At 37.0% G+C, this 21,775-nt stretch overlaps 1 protein-coding gene across 4 annotated transcripts in view; it reads right to left on the bottom strand.

The window, feature by feature from the left end:
• Nucleotides 1-21,775, bottom strand: part of Ofd1 (OFD1 centriole and centriolar satellite protein) — a 38,975-nt gene that overhangs the window by 6,925 nt on the left and 10,275 nt on the right. For 3 of the 4 annotated variants that reach the window (XM_013355935.4, XM_021722733.3, XM_021722731.3), the window contains 13 exons: nucleotides 18,873-18,980; nucleotides 16,843-16,979; nucleotides 16,343-16,516; nucleotides 14,182-14,288; nucleotides 11,535-11,654; nucleotides 9,321-9,394; nucleotides 8,447-8,538; nucleotides 7,338-7,527; nucleotides 6,254-6,384; nucleotides 5,382-5,493; nucleotides 3,019-3,672; nucleotides 2,289-2,415; nucleotides 1,251-1,351 (listed from right to left, as the gene is read on the bottom strand). In XM_013355935.4, the coding sequence (XP_013211389.2) occupies nucleotides 1,251-1,351; nucleotides 2,289-2,415; nucleotides 3,019-3,672; nucleotides 5,382-5,493; nucleotides 6,254-6,384; nucleotides 7,338-7,527; nucleotides 8,447-8,538; nucleotides 9,321-9,394; nucleotides 11,535-11,654; nucleotides 14,182-14,288; nucleotides 16,343-16,516; nucleotides 16,843-16,979; nucleotides 18,873-18,980 (2,127 nt within the window). The remainder of the gene's footprint in view (nucleotides 1-1,250; nucleotides 1,352-2,288; nucleotides 2,416-3,018; nucleotides 3,673-5,381; nucleotides 5,494-6,253; nucleotides 6,385-7,337; nucleotides 7,528-8,446; nucleotides 8,539-9,320; nucleotides 9,395-11,534; nucleotides 11,655-14,181; nucleotides 14,289-16,342; nucleotides 16,517-16,842; nucleotides 16,980-18,872; nucleotides 18,981-21,775) is intronic. The other variant, XR_005734971.2, reaches the window with a different exon arrangement.

Below are 21,775 nucleotides of genomic sequence, written 5' to 3' on the forward strand. Positions count from 1 at the left end.
GTGATCCTCCTCTGCCTCAGCCTCCTCAATTGCTGGGATTACAGGCACACACCACTGTGGCTGGCCAGGATTCTAACAAATTCTCAGTCACTTCCCAATATATTTACTTCTTGAGGCAGTTTTTGTTTTTATTTTGCAGTGTTAGTGATTGGGCCCAAAGGGTTCTTATACTTTAAAGAATTAAATTTATTGGGGCTGGGGTTGTGGCTCAGCAGTGGAGCGCTTGCCTAGCATGCTTGAGGTGCTAGGTTCGATCCTCAGTACCACATAAAAAATTAATTAATTAAGTGTATTGTGTCAACCTACAACTAAAAATAATTTTTTTAAAAAAGTTTTTTTAGCTATAGTTGGACACAATATCTTTATTTTACTTATTTTATGTGGTGCTGAGGGTTGAACCCAGTGCCTCGCATGTACTAGGCAAGCACTCTCTCGCTGAGCCACAACCCCAACCCCTAAAAAATAAATGTTAAAAAAAAAAAAAAAATTAAATTTGTTCACAAAATTGGATTCATTACCTAGCAGGAAAATCAATCCAGTTTTAAGAGTTCACTTGATTGATGATAAACCATTTCCATTCAATTTAAATATTGAAGATTCAACTGGCCAGTTAAAAGAACTTCACAAAATTTACTAAGCATCTCATTTAATGGTTCAAAATATGATATTTTCAGATTTGATGATGATAAGTTTGATAAGGTTAAATGATAGATTGTATACAAGTAGATTTCTCAAGCTGGAGAAAGCCTCAGAAAAGATGGACCCTACATCCTATTTTATACTTATAAAGTGGACTATGTGGTGAGACAGTCCAAGAAAAGGCTGTAGCCAGGACATCTGTTCCTGGACTCTTATTTTAATATTCTTTTACCTCCATTCTTTTACTAAGGATGGGATTTTCTTAATCTGAGCAATCAACATCTTTATATTCCATAAAAATTTTTTAAAAAACCTACTTATTTTAAATCTGAGATAATCCCAAAGTGGGTAAATTAAGTATTCATTTATGGGCTTAAGCCTGTAACCTCAAAATGATGAGTCATCCTGAAATTTTTAAAAAGAAAACTCAGCTGAACCCCTGAAAATTTTCATGACAGAAAAATGAGGAAATATATCCATATTTTTGGTCTTATCACAAAATAAAAATGTCCTAGTTTTTAATTACTTTGCTTATAATAATGGTTGTTTCAGTAAAACTAAACTTTCTACAATTTTAACTTATAAAAACCAGTACTTATATTTGAACTTACATTCAAAAGATGATTCAAATTCCTCATTATCCTTAAAAGCTAGCTTGTCTAGATTCGAAAATTCACTTTTTTCTTGAATTTCAGTCTGTTTCTGATGAAGACTGGATTGGAAGAATAAAATTCATGAATGTGAATTCTTACTAATGTTAGAACCTAACAGCAGAGGATGACAAAAAGCTGTCTGTGACTCAAAAACATAATTTACAAAATTCATTTTTCTATGGCTTTTTAAAATATAGCCCTAGTGCACTGAGTACTCACCAGGCATAAGGTATTGTTCTCTTAGTTTTCTAACAACCACAAGAGACAACCTTTCATACAGCACCAGCTCAAACCAACTGAAGATACAATACCATGAGCCTGTGTGTGTCAAATTGTACTAACTCAGGGTATGTGTGGGTCTGGTCTTTCCTTTTACATTTATTACAAGACAGTACAATATTTAAAAAAATTAAATGCCCTAGGTCCATGATAGGTACATGTAAGTTTTCAACTTTATACAGGAGAACTACATAAACATCAGATGCCGAGGCTCAAACCCAAAACTAAGGAGTCAAATTTCCTACTGTGGGGACCAGGCACAGATGGGAGTCCTGCCCCCACTGGCCTAATTTCCAAAACCATCCACTTCTTCCTGCTTCAATAATCATATTCTAGAACCCACTATCACTTCGTAATTTGTTTTAATGATACATAAATCAGAACCTTATCTGTTTACATTTAAATGTCATTTTTTAAAAATGGCTTTTTAATGATGTATGAAATTGTTCCAACTTTAAAAATAGACCAACTTAGCTGTTTTGACAAATTTCAGACATCTCTTTATACACCATGCCTATTCACAGAACTTGGAAGGTATTATATAACATTCCCCGCGGGTATTCAGATGATTATCAAAGATCACACATGATTTTACAATCTGACTACAAATTCTATAGTATCACATCATCTTTAAGATCTCCTTTAAAAAAAAAAAAAAAAGGGCCGAGACAGCAGGTAACATGATTCAAATGAAGCCCATCAAACAATGGTACATACCTGGCCTTATGTTCTGGAGGGCTGGAGGAGGAAGGGGCAGAGAGGCTATGCCCAGATTCCACGGGTGATGGCTGGGACATTCTGTCAGGACAAGAATTGGGGGAAGCAAGAAGTGATTTGCCCACACCTACAAGGCAGAAGGAATCAGGGCAAGAATATTAAAAATTGCATGAAGAAGACACCAACGTAGATTTTAAAAAGCTCTATTAGTGAAAATAGGTTATCACCTCTGAATATATGAGTACGATGTTTCAGATCATAAAGGCAACAATTTGAACACTTAAATTATAACTCTCGAGTTAATACTAAAATGTACAAAACTGACCAGCAGCAAAGGAATGGCCACTCTCACCCCCTGAACACCTCTACGTGCTAAGTGAACACTAGATCTTGACTATTTTTTTTTTTTTTTTTTGGGCTGTACTGGGATTGCACCCAGGCAGGGCCTTGTGCATGCTACATTCCCAGCCTGATCTCAACATCCTTTATGACATTGATTCCCATAACAACCCTGGGACATGGGAGGGATGCCACTATTATTAACCAGGAGATGGTAGGTTCAGAGCAATCACAGCTGCTCCAGCAAGGGCTCCCCCAGGCTCACTGCTACATGTGCTATTTACTGTTTCCTGCTGTCTAGGGCCTGTATAAATATTCAAGAAAGACATTCCATGATGACCAGGTCTGATCAACTCCCAAGCATCCTGCAACCCTTTGGATAGTAGCTTACCTTCCAAATACATTTCATTATTGAGGCTTCTTCTTGCTTTTGGAAGGGGCGTGGAGGAGAGACGTCTGGAAGAAGTACTCTTGCGTGCCCGCGAAGCTGTGCTGCCTGTCTGTGCCTCAGAGGCAGCACTCTTTTCCTCGTTAGGTGTGCCCACCTGAGGCTGCCCAGAAAAAACTCTGTCCTCTGCCAACATCCGTCTTTCTGGGTGCTCAGGGATAACTCGGTCTTCTGTAAAAGCACATCTTTCCAGGGAGCTAGAAGTGATAGTTTTGAGGGTTCCCCGTAAGTGTGAAGACGGTGGACTCTTTGCTAGTGGTGGGCTCTTAACCGGGTTTCGAAGAACTCTTCGATGGTAATCTCTGAAAGCTTTCTCCAAGCGTTCGGCCTCTTGCTCTAGCTCTTTTACCCTGGCTTTTGTACTGGCCACAAACTCAAGGTCAGAGTCTGGGGAACCAGCCTCTTTTCCTATATTTGGATAACCTGTGATTCTTGGTACAACTGCAACTGCCGTAACCTTCTCCTGTCCAAGAGGGCTGTTTGAGAAATCCCTGCTTGTATCACCACTGTGAGGCACCACTTTGCCACTTATTAGCCCACTCACAGACCGATGGCTCAGAGACCGCTTTGGGTTGCGGTACACTTCATTCTCCAGGGCTGCAGATTATAAAATGAGGACAAAAGGCAGTGAGCAAAATTAAAATATATTTGAGAATAAAGGGCAAACTTCACACTAAACAACTTCTGAGGCCACGGTAAGAACTGTTAACATTTGTTGAGAGCTTATATGTACCAGTCACAGATTCATATGTGTTCCTTTATAATATAAGATAGAATTTCACAATCCTTTATGCATGATTTTGAAAGCCAAAAAGCTCTGAGAATTAAAAAATCTATTTACAATTTATTTGGTGGCAAAGTACAACTAGATTTGAATTCATTTGGTTGAAAAGCTTGACCCGTACCAATGTAAACTTATTCATAATCTTTATTAATCCCAACCAGCATAAATATTCATAGATTTGACTTCAAAGTAATTAATGTGCTTCACAATAGGATGTGGGTCCAGAATTTCCAGGGCTGTAGCAAAATTCACAGCATATGGCCGAGTTTCAGATAAGGGAAAAGAATTTCATTCATTCATGACAACACTATGGCCAAGGACTTCTCACTGCTCCCATTTACTGGTGGGGGTTGGAGGCTGGATCACACAGTTAGCAAGTTTTAGAACCACTGGGATTTCCTAAAGCAAAGCCAGTGCATATACCAGCTCCTCTCCTACAATGCCTCCCTATGATGCTATGAGACAGAAGCTTGCAATAGACAATACATGTATGCAGAAGGGCTCTATGCTCAGTGAATTATTTTTCGTTATTCAGGACTTCTATGAGTTTGCTCTGGACACTGCGGCAAACAGAATTGCTAAGCAAAAATGAGAAATAGGAAAAAGTAGAGAGATGGAAATAAAATTAGTGAAGATAGAAAATACTAGGGACTGACAGGGAAAGATTGCAAGTGGGAAGCAAGGAAGGCTCAGACCAAAGGGACCATGAGAAACCAGCTGAACTGGTAACACATACACACTTTGAGTTTGAAAGCAATTGGAAAATAAAGTATCTAAGCTTCAATATCCTTCTTAGGAAGTAGGGACAGATATGCATCTACAGAGAAGGCATTTTAATGAAAGAGCAGGAACTATTTTCAGAGTGTCTTTTATGTCCCATGAGCTGAATTGGGACCCATGTCATTTCATCTTTGTTTACTATGGCCTGGTAGGTATTATCATCCTCATTACAAATGGGGGAACTGAGCACTGTACCTAAAATCAAACAATTACCTTCAAAATTGGGGTACAAAACAATTCTCTAAAAGAGCAGCAGTGTTCTTTTTGCCAAGCCAACCTGCTTCTCCAATATATTTATATATATTTCTGTTAAGGAATACGTAAAACTACTGAAGAGCCAATCAATCTTATCAGGGTAACAAAAAAAGGAATGCCTACGATGGATTTGGAGACTTCTGTGTTACCACCACAACTTTTCTATTTGGGGCACCTGTGAAAGCATTCATTCTGGTGATCAGCTGGTATTTCTGAGATAAAAAAGTTTACTTCAAGGAATGTACACATCTTTTTTTTTTTTTTTTGGTAGTGCTGCGTATGGAACCCAGACCTCATACATGTTAGGCAAGTTCTCTACCACCAAGCCACACCCCCACTGTAGGTAGGATGATACTTATTCCTATGAACCCCCTCCCCCAAAATACAAGAAATACTATGTGGTTAATAAATTACAATTATTACATTTACACAAATGTCAGAAGCTTTTCATGCACCAAAATATTTATGGTTTACAAATGTCTCTAACCTGTCTGAGTGTGTTTCAGTTGCAATTTTAAATCACCAACTTGAATATTTAACCTCTTTACAGAAGCATCATAATCTAATATCTGGGCCTTTAGCTGTGCAGAATGTTCAATCTGAAAAGGTTCAGAGAAGAAAAGAAAATCAATGTAGAACACATTACAGCTTGCTTCAAAAGGAAAAAAAAAAATCTCTTATTGTGCTTATCCTCTTATTTTTTGCCAATTCTGGGAAGCTTTATACCAAGTAATCAATGGGTCTCTGTTTAAAAAAAAAAAAAAAAAAAAAAAAAAACGAACACAACACACAAATGAATTTTTCACTACCTTTTTCATTCAAAGAACAGCTACTTTAGGGCATGCAGGCTGAAATCAGAAAGACACAGTGAACATTTGTAAGTCTCAGGGTGGGAATCAAGACACTAACATGGTACTATCATGCACTCAGAAAATTTTATGTTTGAGTTAGCTTTTATTTCAATTATGAAAGACAGTTATGAATATGAAGTCATATAATCACTAGAGAATTTTCTCAGATGAGAAAGAACCCTTTATCATATTCAGAGGGTAATTTTTTTTTTGTTTTTTTTTTTTGCTTTTTGTAGTACTGGAGATTGAACCTTGGGGTGATCTACCAATGAGCTACACCCTCAGCTGTTTTATTTTACTTTGAGAAAGGAACTAAGATGCCCAGGCTGGCCTTGAACTTGCAATTCTCCTGCCTCAGCCTTCTAAGTAGCTGACATTACAGATGTGTGCTACTGCAACCAGCTTGAGAGTTAAAAGATCTGATCTGTGCTGGTGTGGCTTGTGCAAAGTTTAGGTATCTATAAAGTAGACTGGTGTAACACTGGCATGAGTGAAGAACAATACTCACTTCACTTTGCAGCTGTTTTTGCAGAACTTGTCTATGAGTTTCAAACTCCTTATGCTCAAGTGCTATAGTACTTTCTGCTTTCTTCAATTCTTTCTGAAGAACCAGAAGCTCAGGAGACGGCTGAGCTATGCCTAAGAAGGTAGAAAAATTCTGGTCATTATCAACTTTATTTCACTTAACAAAAGTAGCTAAAGAGATTTTAAATTGTTTCTTTTCTTTGTACTCATGCAGTTAATATTCTATCAATTCCATTAGTAGACCGAGACCAATCCTGATTCACAAGCTTCAGAACAAAAGAATTTAATAAATGTTACCACACTTCATTACTCTTGGAGTTTTATTGCAAGTGAAAGAATTCTTTCAAATCCTTGAATTATTGAAAGCCTGTCTCTATCCTCTGCCATGCACACAAGGCCTAGAAGAAGCCCTCTAGCTGTCTACCCAATGATGACTAACTACTTTAAGCTCTCATTCGACCTGAGCAACTGTCAGTGAGTTGGGGTCCAGGCAGAAAGCAAACAGATGTTTAGGTAGGACACTTTATGCAAGGTAACCAAAAAGGATACTGTGGTTCACTGGACTAGAAACAGGGTCATATTGTTAGCACCCCCTCGGGCCTGGAGGGCCAGAGAAGGAAGACATTCACAGAAGTAGATAGAGTGAGTGGGCACAGGTGCAGAGCACTGATGAGAGGCTACCCATAGGTACACTGAACCTCGCTAAGCTGACAAGAGCAGTGGGTAGTCTAGGGCCGCTGTACAGAAGTTGGGGTGGCAGTTGGATATCAACAAACTCGACCTCCTCTTCCTTCCTCCAAGTGCTTATTGCAGCTTGTTGCCCCAGTGGCAAAACCCAATTGGCAGTCACCCATGATACCACCCAGAAAGGCAGCACAGCTTAAAAAAAAAGTTCCTTCTTAAAGTGACACTGCTATGCAACAGCAAGCAATGGAATTCCAATGCCAGAATCTTATCAAATCTACCCAAGTTATGCCTGTGTTATAGATACAATGCAGAGTTTCTTAACACTGACCTAATGTCAATTACAGAAATAGGTAAATCAGAAAAAGAAAAAAAGGACATACGGTTTAGGAGATTCAAATTTTCATTCTTATTCTCTTCCAGTTGTTGTTTAAGTACTTTATTTTGTGCCTGAAGTTCTAGCTTCTCTTCTTTTAGTACTGAGTAATCATTCATCTCTTTAATCTTTTCATTCAGCAAGTGGTTTTGTTGTGTTATTGTCAAAAACTGGGCTTTGACAGACTCTAATTCAAGCTTAAATGAAAAAAGAAAACTTACATTTGAATGATTTTACTATACAAGTCAAAGCCAGAAGACTGAGTTAGGCTATGCATTACAACTTAGAGGTTTAGTTCTCTCCAACCATAAGACCTAACTATGGTAAAAAAAAGTCATTTTCTATACTGGAGTTGGAACAAGGTAAGTTCATAAATTGTATCTATAGACCCTAGAAAGCCAGTGCTTCTGAGGAAAGTTATCACTCTATTTTCCCAGTGCAACCAGGACCCAGCGACAATCAGACACATTGTAGCAATACATCTTTACTATGAGAGGTGAGACAGTAGTCTCTTACTTGCTGTGAAGTGTTTTCCTTTCCTTGGTATAATATATCTGATATTAAGATATAGAAGCCTACAATACTGTCAAATAAATCATCATGGTTACAAAAGCAAATTTTATATACAGAATATACTTCACCTAAAGTTCCAGTTCTACCTTGTCAAAAGCAAGCATACCAGTGAACAGAAGAAACAGTGGCATGTGAAAAACATGCCTCATTTTGTTTTAATTTGGAAGATAATGATATAATGATAGGAATTTTTACCTGCTGCCAATGGGATAGAAGAGGCTGAGGTAGAACAGATATGTATTAGTTATATGCTATGGGCTAGATGCATGTTAGCTCACTGAATTCCCTCAAAAATCATATGATGTGGGAAATATCCTAAAATCTACAGTGAGAAACAGATTTGCACAGAACTCTAGGACCCAAAGCTCTTTCTTCACTTCTTTATGGGACTTTGAAATGAAGAAATATTGAATTAACTTCAGTCATCACCTTCTTGGTCCTAGAATAATCAGGCAAAACCTATCCAGATAAGATATTCATGCCTAAAACTAAAATTTCATGTACTGCCTAAAGTCTGCTTCAAAAAAAGGGGATAACAATTACCTCAAGTTCTTTTATACGATTTATAGATTGACTTAGTTCTTCCTTCTTTGAATTAAAAGCTATGAGCTCCTCTTGCAAATGAATAGCTTTTTCTGAAAGAAAAAGCCCAGCAATTAAATAATGCTTTCCTAATGAATCCAAAAGACATTTAATAATTTAAGGCAGTCTGCCAGACCTAATGACCATTATTTCATAAATAAAATTAGCAGATGTAGGAGTAAAAATTTAGTGGGCAAGAAATAAACCCTGTACCCAGTTCTGATTTACTCTGAAGAAACTGTCTGAAATTTTCATCAAAAGTTCAACTTCTTGATACAATTTCCTGGGTGTACACTGAAATGAAAAATATCTGAAAATTCTAAAATTATTCAATTTCCACAGTTTTGGATCAATGTAAATGAGGTTTCATAAGGTTGAATGTCAAGTAAAAATACCATACAGTGTCAAAATACATTAGAAGAAAAAAACAAAAACAAACCTTGGTCACCGAGGTTAAAAATTTGGTTAAACAAACCTTGGTTAAAAATTTCCATAAGTAAAATTTAAAGTCTCTCATGGTTAAGAGTAATGTTTACCAGGTGGCAATAAGTTGCTGTCACCTTCTTGATAATCACAGATCAAAACATATTGAAATAAAATCAGATATAGTACTAAAGATATATTAGTGATCTTTGTGAATATACAAAATGTTAAACATGAAGATTTCCAAAAAGTCAGTGAAGGACAATGATTATTTTAAAAATTTTATAAAACTAGAAAGACAAAAAATGTAATTTTATAGAAATTTTTGAATATACAACAGACCCTACTCAGGAAACTAACAGACTACATCAGAACTGAAAAATAAAACCCCTCCCTGCTCCCCAAGAGTCACCTTTATTCCTCCTTTCATCTTCAATCAGTCTGTTAGTTCTATTGATGTATTCATCCTTTAGTTCAAGTTGATACCTGAGAATCAGAAAGACTAAAAATGAGTTTCTTGTTATCTCCCCAGGAGGACTGCTATGAATGTAAGAGATCATCTCTGGCACAGAGCACCTAAGGGTGCTGAACATGACAATGCTAAACTTCAAAGTCTCTCAGCATTAAGGCCAGGGATGTGAATTCTAAACATAAAAGGTCAGGTAAAAACCCTGCCTTAATTCTGTAAATTGGGTCCCAAAACTCAGTCGCACAAAATGAAGGATGTTAACTGGAGATTACTGCAATCAATCACTTTCAGTTCGTCTCGACTAGCATAGACAGCAAAGAAGTAAACTAAATTAAACCTGCAAAGCACACAACAAACCAACTCGCCAGTGATAACAAGGCAGTTATTTCTGATCCACCTGCTCCATCTTCCCAACCCCAATCAGAATAAGCACTCTGCCCTCAGGCTCTAAGCATAGTATTGAGAGACCCCCAACAGCATTACATCCAGATCAGTGATACCAAAAGGCACATTTTCATGGAGTTTTACCTATCTTCACCAGCCATTACCAGTTGCATTCCTGGTTCAGAGATGTTAGAGCAAAGAAATATTCTCCAAACTCCCACACTTGCCAAAGTCACAAAATATACCAAAATGATACCACACAGTTCCCTGTCTCCTATGTAAAATCAATATACATGCTTTTCTTCATGTTCAACAACTTCGGACACTTCGGTGCTTCCTATTTTAGTAAATGAGCTAACAAAATATGTAGAGAAACTATCATTTCAAAGATGGGCTGGGGGGCTGGGGATGTGGCTCAAGCGGTAGCGTGCTCGCCTGGCATGCGTGCGACCTAGGTTCGATCCTCAGCACCACATACCAACAAAGATGTTATGTCCACCCAGAACTAAAAAATAAATATTAAAAAAAAAAAAAAATTCTCTCTCTCCTCTCTCAAAAAAAAAAAAAAAAAAAAAGATGGGCTGGGGAAATAGCTCAGTTGGTAGAGTGCTTGCCTTGCATGCACAGGGCCCTGGGTTCAATCCCCAGCATCCCCCTGCCACACACACACACACACACACACACACCAAAAAAAAAAAAAAAAAAAAAAAACCAGATGGAAATCTGCTGTATTTTTTAAACAGAATTCATTTAAAGAACAACTACAAGAAGCCTTTGTAAACACTATATAAGAGATTATTGATGACAAATTATGGGCAAGGTGGTAAAAAGAGCCCAATGATTAAGAAAAACCTCAAGCAGCTATGTTGAATTGTCTCCTTGCTACATGTTTACTCAATAAATACTCACCAAACAGTTATGTGCCAAATGTAATACCACCCCTGAGCAAAGTTATCACATGGGTGTAATGTCCTGGCACTAAAATAGCATTTATTGGTACACAAGATTCAGGCTACAGAAAACTCAAAGTAACCACAGGTGCCCATAATTTTCTTCTTCCTATCACTTTTTGCTTCATTTTAAAAATTCTGACATAGCAGAATCTTAAAGGAATATAAAACATGTTCATGGACAAATTCTATAATCTCTACGTAGAATAATTTCTAAATCATCAGAAATTTCTACTTTAGTGGCAGTATGAGTAAGGTAAAGGCAAAGGTAACTAAAAGTGATTATAATTCCAATTTTGTAGCAGATCAGCAATATAAGCTGAGCAAGTCAGAAGGTGCCTTTAGAATAAAGCAAATGACAGGCCTTCAACAACTGTTAGAGAAACCATGAGTAAGAAGGACAGAGGATGTAACTTTCTATTTCATATTATTTTGCCTTGGTACCAGGGATAGAACTCCAGGGCCTTGCACATGCTAGGCAAGCATTCTACCATCAAGCTATATCCCCAGCACCCCTTTTCTAAGAAAACTGAGTTAAGTCTCACTTAATTGCTCAGGCTGGCCTTGAACTCGCAATCCTCCTGCCTCAGCCTTCCAAGTAGCTGGGACTACAGTCATGCACCAACATACCTGGCTTATGTGTGTTTTAAAAACTATTCTAACTTGAGTACTCATGAGAAAGGATTAGTCAATTGGAAAAAAAAGGACATTTTTAAAAAATACTAAATTTAGTCATAAAATGTCAGCTTTATCTTTTTCATCAGCATTTGCAACATCTCCACCAACTTAATTCAAACATTATTTCTTTAAAAATGCCAATTACCTTAGAAGTTCATTCTTGAGCTTTTGATCATAGCTCTCTTCAATACTCTTTATATTCTGTTCTCGTCTCTTAAGTGCTTCAGCAGTACTTTTATTTTTTTCTTCTTGGAGTTTCTGGGTCCTGAAATTAACAAAAATATACAAAGCAAAAAAACTATAATATCTGAGGATAACAAATTTAAGAAAAAAATAAGACATATTTATAGTTCAACAGACAAACTCTTTTGTAGTGCTCACTACTGGAAAGTAAAAGCAAAGAGCCAAAAGTTCTCCCTATATTTACAAACTGACCTAGTTACTGTGCATCAGAACTAGCAAAGGGAGCTGCACAATGGCACCTGGCTAGGGGAGTGGGAAAGAATCAAGACCAAGGTAGTTTCTCAAAGAAGGTAATTAACACTTAAAAAACCAGTTACAGGGGGTTATATGTTCACTTTTGGGGGTGAGGAATGGAACCACCGTTTAACCCAGCTATACCCTCCTTGGTTTATACCCAATGGACTTAAAATTAGCATACTATAGTGAGTGACACAGCCACATCAATGTTTATAGCAAGCAAGCAAGCAGCTCAATTCACAATAGTGAGACTATGGAACCAACCTAGGTGTTCCCCCAATAGATGAATGGATAAAGGAAATATGTTATATATGTTCAATGGAATATTACTCAGCTTTAAAGAAGAGTAAAATTATGGAATTTGCCAGTCTATGGTTGGAGTTGGAGAATATCATGCTAAGCAAAATAAGCCAATCCCACAAAACCAAAGGCCAAATGTTTTATGTTTTCTCTAATATGCAGATGCTAATTCACAGTTAGGCCCGGGGGGGGGGGGGTGCACTAGGGAAGAATAACTAATGTTACCTTAGATTAGGTAGAAGGAAGTGATGGGAGGAGAGGCAAGGGATGTGGGGATAGGATAGGAAAGAGAGTAGAATGAAAAGACATTATTACTGTATGTATATATGTGACTACATGACCAATATGATTCTGCAACATGTGCACTCAGAAAAATAAGAAATTAAATCCCATCTATGTATGATATATCAAAGTGCATAAGTGCATTCTATTGTCATGTATAATTAATTAAAACACATTTAAAAAATTAAAAACCTGGTTATAACTGATAAACAGCTGTAACCAACTTAGTGGGATAGAAGAATGATATTATTAGTTACAAAGTTAAAAAACTTGTTACTGTGCTTATGGGCTTATCTCTTCTATAATATGTTTCTAAAAACCACAAACACAAGTTTGGTGCTTGTCTCTTCTATAATATTGTCTCTAACTGTGGGATCTAATCCATTAGCCCAGAGATAATAAAGGTATATTTGTATTTATCATTTATTTTTGTAGATGAACACAATACCTTTATTTTATTTATTTATTTGTATGTGGTGCTGAGGATCGAACCCAGTGCCTCACACATGCCTGATGAGTGCAATACCACTGAGCCACAACCTTAGCCACAGGTAGATTTGTATTATCATTTAATAATCTATCAATTGAATACTGAAGAATGTGTCAAAAGCAAGACAGAGTGATCAGGGCTTTCAAATGCTAAAGAGTTATCTCCTTGTATGATTTTACTCAATATGGTCTTCATAGTGAGACCTTAAGTCAATAGTAATGCCAATTCTTGAGTCAACTGGTGGGGTTCACAAGTACCACTGAGCATACTACAGAACCCTGACTGGTCCAAGAACACAGGAAAGGCTCCACATATTAGCTCCCTCTGCTGGCTGATTTAGAAAGGCACAGTTCAGTGAACTACATTTACTTCACTTAGATGCTTAGAAAGGAAGGGTGGAGGAAGTGGAGGTAAAGAAATAACTATAGGGGCTGGGGTACAGCTCAGTGGTAGAGCACTCGTCCAGCACACAAAAGGCCCTGGTTTAATCCCCAGCTAAAAAAAAAGGGTTTATATAATCATGAACTCCCTCTGCCCAAATTTTGTCCCTTTTCTCTTTTGATCAATTTACCTCTTCTTCAGTATTGCTGCAAAGAGAGTAAGGTAGATAGAGAAATAAAATGAATTTAGCCTACAGAAGTGAGAAAACAACATTAATGAAGAGGGAGACAATTTCCTCAATGTACTAAGATTCCTAGATTATCTACAAGTATTAACAGCAGACTCCAAATAGGGAAAAAAGTTATTGCAGCTTGCTATCAATCCCATGTAAGATCTAAAAGATGAAACACTGTGAACATTTAGGAAAAGTAATTTTAACACATATATTTTGAGATACAGTTTCACCTAGTACAAATCAAGTCAGATTGCCTATTTCCTTTCCTGAGTACACAACAGGGAAATACGGATATCTGGGATTCACAACATTCATTAAACTACCAGACTTGAGTGAATGAGTAACTGTAAAACATACCATGTGTTCAAACATTATTACCTTCTCCAAAGTATCTGTCTGGTCTTATGGCAGCCTGATGATGGTGTTTCATCCTGTTTTTCACCTTAAGGTCTAATATTTCATAAGCAAAACCCTAGTCTTTAACTTGTACCTTTTAAAGCTACATAATATCACCTTTATAACCAAGAAATCTACTTGCAATTAACATTAGAATATGTGGATATATACACTTGTAAATCTTTTTCATCTCATTCTGAATATCCAAAATTAACATACATTACTTACAATTCAAAAGCATCAACTTTTTGCTTCAGCTCTGCTTCTCTGCCTCTTAGCAGATCTATATCTTTTAGTAGAAGCTGCCTTTGAGCATAAATTTCTTTTGCTTCAGTCTGTATAGGAAAACATTAATTTTTAGCAAGCAAGCAAAAGAAAATAGACTGAAACTCATACACTGCTTTCTAAACTCCAGAAAACAATGAAAGTACAGACATTCCTGGTGACAATTTCACCTTTGATAGATTTCATCTCAAGGTATGTTTGTTCTAATTGTATAAAAACTACTTCCCCAATGACTGTTAAACTATATTACCCTATATTTCTAATATTCCTTGTCTAATTAGTTCTTTATTATCTCTCAGTCCCTTATTTAAAATTTGGATAAGTTCTTCAAGCAAGAAAAAACTTAAAACAAATGTACACTCAGCAATGAAACTCCCAAAGAGTACAATCCCATGGTAACTTGCTGATAGTAGAGCCATCTGAATGTTTCAATTCATGGGTCATTCTGACTCGGTGCAAGTTCATATGAACTTCCAAATGAATGGGCCATCCTTCCACTTACAAGTTCACTGAACAAGGATATACCATTTGCCTATCAAATGTCAAGCAGTGTAATAGAAGCTGGACATAAAAAAGGCAGACAGAGTTCCCATCTTTAAGAATCTCACAACTTGGTCAAGGAGAGAGAGACAGTCACTGAGGATGTGATGATCTTAAAGCTGAAATACATGAGAACTATATAGGAATGAGGCCTGAACGAGTTATTCAGTGGGAGTTAGGAAAGACATAATGAGGTGACATTCATGCTAAGGCTCTGAAGGACAGAATGGTCAAAGAGATGAAAGTAGACAGCATTCCAGGTGAAAAAAATAAAGGCACAATGTTTTAATGTGAATGGCAATCTTCCTCAATACCCTCAGATAATAAGTAAATGGGAATTTAGTCAGTTACCTGTCTACAAAAGGAACCTGTTAGTCTTAAACCCAATCCAGTATCTTAAAAATCTGTGCTTCCAACATTTATTATTACAGGCCAATTCTCAAGAAATGCTGCACAGAATTGTAGAGGGAATCCACTTAGTACTAAATAACAGGGGCCTAAAGTCAAGCCTGATGCAAGGGTGGACCCTATCCTACTTGTCTCCTGACAATAGCAGTTCTGGATGCACACTGGAAACAGTTTTGCAAATCCGGACTGGCCTAAGACATGACCTTAAGAAAGGAACATGTTTTCCTAAAGAAGCAGATCCAATCCCTCCTACAGGCACACACTCCTGTCATACCTTAATTTCACCTCCTGTCCCATCACTTTCCCCATTTTCCTGCATGGATGACCTTGTAGCCCTGGATGACTCTGCTCCAAGGACTTTCACCTTTGCTCACTTCTGTAGCTTCCTCTGATAGCTGCATACTGCATTTTGTTTCTAGTCTCCACCTAAAACCTCACCTTGCAACTCTGAACACTTGGTCTACCCTTCTTCCACCTACCAGTCTCTCTGGCCTATTCTTTGGATCACTTCAAGAATGCCTCATAGCCCTCCCTTTTCCCCTAGGTCAGAAGCCACCAATTATCCTGACTCCCTTCACCACCCAGTAGAGTCACAAGATCTTTAATTCAACAGGCTGCCTTTCTCAAGTCAATTAAATTAAGCTCTGCACAAATGCCTCTGTTTCTATCTTCACCAAAAGGCATAGAAAAATAAAGGTGCTCATAAATTATAAACCCTCTAGAGATCTAGAATAGAAAACTCACCTCCAAGCACATGTTTTGGTCTCTCTCACTTCCAGGCTCCTGTTTCAGCTGGGTCTTGGATAACACAAACCAGTCCTCCCTGCTTTAAATAGCTGCTCCCGTTTACCCATGCAAACGTCTACCCGAGCCTCTCCTTGAACTCCTACCTAACCCTACACTGTGCCTGAGAAGATGAGTGTCTCCATCTCAGAGTGGATGTTCACCCTGCAACTCTTTCCTATCTGCCATCTGGGAGGAAAAAGTCTCTGTAGCTTGACAAGGCTGGTGCTTCCATTTGCACCCTTGGTCATGGTCCTCACTACTTATCTAGGGCCTTGTTCCATCAACTGTCCCCACCTTGTTCCTCGCTCTTGAACCAACCTACCAACAGCTGCAAGAAATAGCCACATGGTAAACTACTTTCAAATATTACCTCCTGGTGCTTCTGAATTCTTTCAAGAGCATTCTTTTCGCGAGAAATGAGGGCTTCATTTTTTGCATGATAAGTCCTCTTAAATTCGTTTCGGAACTCAGATAATTCCTTCTCGTACTTCCTTTTCTCATCCATTTTAAGTTTTGCTATTTCAGTTTCTTTAAAATACTTCAACTGCAAATTGATCACAAAAAAATAAAAAATACAGTTACTATCCTAAGGAAATAGTAACAAATTCTTTTAATGGTTAGGTTTAACATTAATGTTCTGTCCAAACTATAACATACTTAGTTTTATTCATTTTATTCAATGACTGTACCTGTAGGAGTCAGTCAAAAGGCATGAACCAATGACATCAACTGGAAATAAAAATAATATACCTAACGGGATAGTATCCCAGTCTCTCCAAAAGGTTCTAGATGTTTTCCCCACATACCTAAGACATTAGAAGACAAGCAAAAACATCATGCTTGTTAAAAGCAGCAAGAGATGCAGCTTACCTTTTGACCCATCTCTACTCGAAGTTGCTGTTCTATTTCTTTTTTATATTCATTTAGCTTCATTTCTAAAGACTCTAGCTTTGGATGCTGAGGATGAGCATCTGCAAATTGATCATCAATAAGCTGAAGCTTCTCAGCTATTAAAAAAAACAACACATCAGATTAGGATACATAAACTTGGTCGGGTGTGCAAGAAGCCAAAAACAAATAGTATAAATGTAGGGATGCTGACATTTACATTGAAACATATAAAAAACTTGAGATAGATCAATAAACGATATTAAGCAAGTATAATATCGATTTCTTGGTAGACCATGGGTATGCAAGTGTTCACTGTAAAATGCTGGGGGGGGGGGAGCAAAGAGTAAGTCAGAAATTACTGTATTCTTTTTCTAGTTTCTAAGTGCCAAGGCAGAGAGCTTTTATTGAACTTTTGATTCAAGTTGACATACACATTTAAAACAGCAACTTAAAAAGAATGAAAGATCATGTATTTTGTCCCCTCCACTTTATAGATAAGGAACAACTGCCCAAATAGTTTAAGGGACTTCCAGAGGGTTAAGCAACTATAGTATAACTGGGACTAAAGCAAGGCCTGCAGCCCTCAAATCAAATATGGAGCAAAATCAGCAACAGAGCAAAGTGCAAATCTGAAGCCTAGAGTACAATCCCACCCCTGTAAGGTACCAAGAGCACCAAAAAATCATGCACAGGGGAAATAAGGCTGGCAGAAATAAATAAAAATATCAACAGTATTTATCTCTGACAGGCATATCTTTAGACATGTTTTTCCAGCTACTTTTCTGTATTTTCCAAATGTTCTATAACTTAAAAGTCCAAGACAGGACCTTCTAGCCATGTGTAGCAACTGAGTACTTGAAATGTGACCAAGCTAAATTGAAATTTGCTTTATGTGTAAAAAATATACTAGATTTCAAAGAATTCACATGTAAAATAAGTGAAGTGTCTCATTAATTTTTTCTATATTGAGTACATGTTGAAATATTTTGGACATGCTGGGTAAATAAAATACATTATTAAAATGAATTTTACCTTTTTTAAAAATTTTATTCTATTTTTTGTACCAGGGATTGAACTCAGGGGTGGTTAACCACAGCCACATCCCTTGCCCTTTTTTTATATTTTACTTAGAGATAGGGTCTAGCTGAGTTGCTTAGGGCTTCACTAGGTTGCTAAGGCTGTCTTTGAACCCTCGATCCTCCTGCCTTAGTCTCCTGAACTGCTTGGATTACAGGCATGCACCACCATGCCTGGCCCATTTTACTTTGTAAATGTAGCTACTAGAAAATTTAAAATTACATACGTGGCTCATGCTATCAGACAGTACTGCTTTATAATGTGTTTCTAATGAAATGCCTACACTTATTTAAAAGCTTACTCATACAATACAGTTTTTACAAATTATGAATTTCTTATATTCTTACAAGGTAAGAAGGATGAACCAAGAAGCTGACTGAGTGCATCAGTTTAAATAGCTGTTTTCCATCACTAATAAGTACCAAACTAAAGGACAGGATGGTATTGCAGAAACGCTGTATAGTGACAAAAGGTCTAGATCATGGACTGGAAAAATTGGAGTTCTTACCCAGTCTGGGAGTTTCCAATTGCTCTTTCTTTGAAGACCTTGGTTTCCTCAACTACAAAGGGAAGTGATGGACCAATGATATCTCTAGCCATTGGCAAAGCAAATAATCTATGACAGTCCAACTCAATGGCTGTAGTATAAAGCTAGACAACAACCAAGGAAGAACCTCCCAGTTAAGAGAGGTTAAACCTAACAAACAAGGAAGAATGTGGACCTTGGGATCCCTGCATGATTTTGGCATTCACGATAGAGAACATGACCAGAGAGCAATTCCTGGTCCCTTCCAGCAACATGATTCCAGAAGAAATGAATTTCCTTATCACCTACAGGTTCCATCTCTCCAGTTCAAGGAAGAACCATACAATATGAGGTCATTTCCTTTATTCCGAAAGAAAACAACAAAAATTAAGAAGGCTATAATTACCAAGTGAGTCTTTGTTAGGACATGTTGAACTTGTCTGAGTTTCCATATCACAAGTCTCTTTAGCTTGATGATATTCTGCCAATTCTTTCAAGAAATTAATAAGAAAACCTAGAAAACACCAACATATAGTTTTCTTTCAGAACTTTCATTCAACCATTCCTCAGTTATTCAGCTACTCTTTACCCAATCTTGGCTTTATAATGTCAACATTTTTTACATTTATCTTTTAAAAATAATTTTTAAAAAATATTTATTTTTTAGTTTTTCAGCGGACACAGCATCTTTGTTTGCATGTGGTGCTGAGGATTGAACCTGGGCCGCAAACATGCTAGGCGAGCGCGCTACTGCTTGAGCCACATCCTCAGCCCTAATTTCTTTTGTTAAATTTTTAAATTTTTTTTCTTGTTGATAGATCTTTATTTTATTTATTTATATATGGTGCTGAGAATTGAACCCAATGCCTCACATATGCCAGGCAAGTGTGCTACCTCTGAGCCCCAGCCCCAGGCTCTTTAAAAATGATTGAAGAGTATGCATTTACAGACATATAACAATGAATCCCATTATTATATATAATAGTGTGCCAATATATGGGAAAAAAATTTCTAAGAAAATGTCTTTCCAAACATGATATAAAACCTAGAAGGAATAAGGAAATTTATCAATATAACCATATAAAATTTAAAAATATATATGGCATGAAATAAATTCAAAGGACAAATGTCATATTGGAAATTTCAGTGCTTATATATATTCAAAATGCATATGTCCTTTAACCTACTCATTCTACTTCCATGAATTTATACAGCTGGATTCTCTTTCACAAAGGCACAAAGGGTGCACACTGATCACTTTTAATGGCAAAAAAAACCAAACAAAAAACCCTCATGAACTGTATCTCCATCAATAGGGAGTTAAATACATTCATGAAAAATAATCAGTGTAAATATACCACGGTAGATAGTTGAAAAGACTCATGATTCTACATCCACTAAGTTACAGGTCTTTCTTTCCTGCTTGATTTTAAAATTCGACTCCTATACTTTTAGCTTCCCTTACATAGGCAGAATCACTCCAAATTTTCAACTTCTTATGAAGTGTTCATCCTAAACCCCATGTAACAATCACATATAGCTGGGCTACTTGATGTGTCACAAACCACTGCATGTACTGGCCACATTGCCTTAGTGTGAAATCTTTAATCATGATTTCTCCTCAGAAATTCCAGGTCAGTTATTTCTTTGGAAAGAACTGTTTTTTCTTCCATAATATGTTTAGGATTTTTAACTTTTGAAAACTTGTGATACAAAAACTTAATGACATTCACTGATGTTTGCTTAAACCCAAGGCTCTCCTTTCTAATCCACAAAACCATCTTTCTCTCAGGAAAGCTTTCTTCCACTAAAAACATACTTGACTAATCTTCAGAGATGTGCTATTCCACTGGAGTATTTCTAGTGCAGTTACCTTTCCTCAGGTTGGTGGTATTCTTCACAGGCCTCTGATAAGTCTCCCTCCTCCTCAGCCCCCTCTCAGCACACAGTGAACCTCTAAGGGTTTGCCTCTCCTACTTACTGATTCAATCATTTGCTTGTATCAGCATGAACTCACAGATATTTTATGTTATAATTCACTTTTGTTGAATTATAACATAAATTACACACACACACACACATACAATCATAATATGTAGCCTTTTCAGAATGGCCTCTTCATGAACAATATGAATTTAAGATTCATTTACGTTTTTTGGGTGGTTTCATAACACAATCCTGAGAGATGACTAATGTTGCATTGTATGGATGGAACACTTTGTTTATCCAATCATCTACTGAAGGACATCTTGATCGCTACCAATTTGTGGCAATTACAAATAAAACTGCTATAAACTTTCACATGCAGGTGTCTGTGTGGACATGAATTCTCAAATCTGCATGGAAATACCTAGGAGCACAACTACTGGATCTTAAGACTAAGATTGTGTTTAGCCTTGTAAGAAACAACCAAACTATCTCCCAAGTGACTGTACCATTTTGAATTTCCACCAGCAACGAATGAGAGTTGTTTTTGCTTCACATCCTTGCCAGCATTTGTGTTATCAGTGTTTTGGATTTTTAGCAATTCTAATAGTTGTGTAGTTGTATTTCCTTGCTTTAATTGGCACTTCTCTAAAGACAAATGATGCTGAGCATTTTTTCATATGCTTATTTTCCATCTGTATGTCTTCTTTGGTAAGATGTCTGTTCAGACCCTTTGCCCATTTTTGAATTGGGTTATCTGTCTTTAGGATTGAGTTTTAAGAGTTCTTCACATATTTTGAATACAATTCTTTTATCAGATTTGTGTTTTGCAATTTTTTCCCCCAGTTTGCAGCTTGGCTTTCATTCTAATAACACTGCCTATCATGTTTTTTAATTTTAATAAAATCACACTTATTTATTTCATGTATCATGCTTCGGGGGTAACATATCTCACCATGAAACCCAAGTCATACAGATTCTGTTTTTGTTCAAAAGTTTAAGAGTCCAGAACACAGGATCATTTACCATGCTGTACTTCAGCAGGGATGATTTATTTTGCAGGCAGCATCCCGTGATCCAACTTAGTTATCTTCTGCAAACATTACTCCCAAGAGCCCTGGCATTAAGTCATAGACTCAAATGTTTGCTGAATACATTCTGATTGAATGAATGAATGAATGTCCTAGTGGGGATGGCAGTAGTTCTGGCAATAAACAAAAACCCCAAAGCAAACTAACACAGAAGGATCATTATATAATATCATAATCATTTAAAAAGACCAAAAGATTAACTATGGATCAAAGGTAAGTTTTCAGCTTATGTTCAAACTACAAAGCAGTTTATCAGGTCTGTATAAACACTGAAGAATAAAAATAAAATACT

Source organism: Ictidomys tridecemlineatus, chromosome X (assembly GCF_052094955.1).
Source record: "Ictidomys tridecemlineatus isolate mIctTri1 chromosome X, mIctTri1.hap1, whole genome shotgun sequence".
Taxonomy (NCBI): domain Eukaryota; kingdom Metazoa; phylum Chordata; class Mammalia; order Rodentia; family Sciuridae; genus Ictidomys; species Ictidomys tridecemlineatus.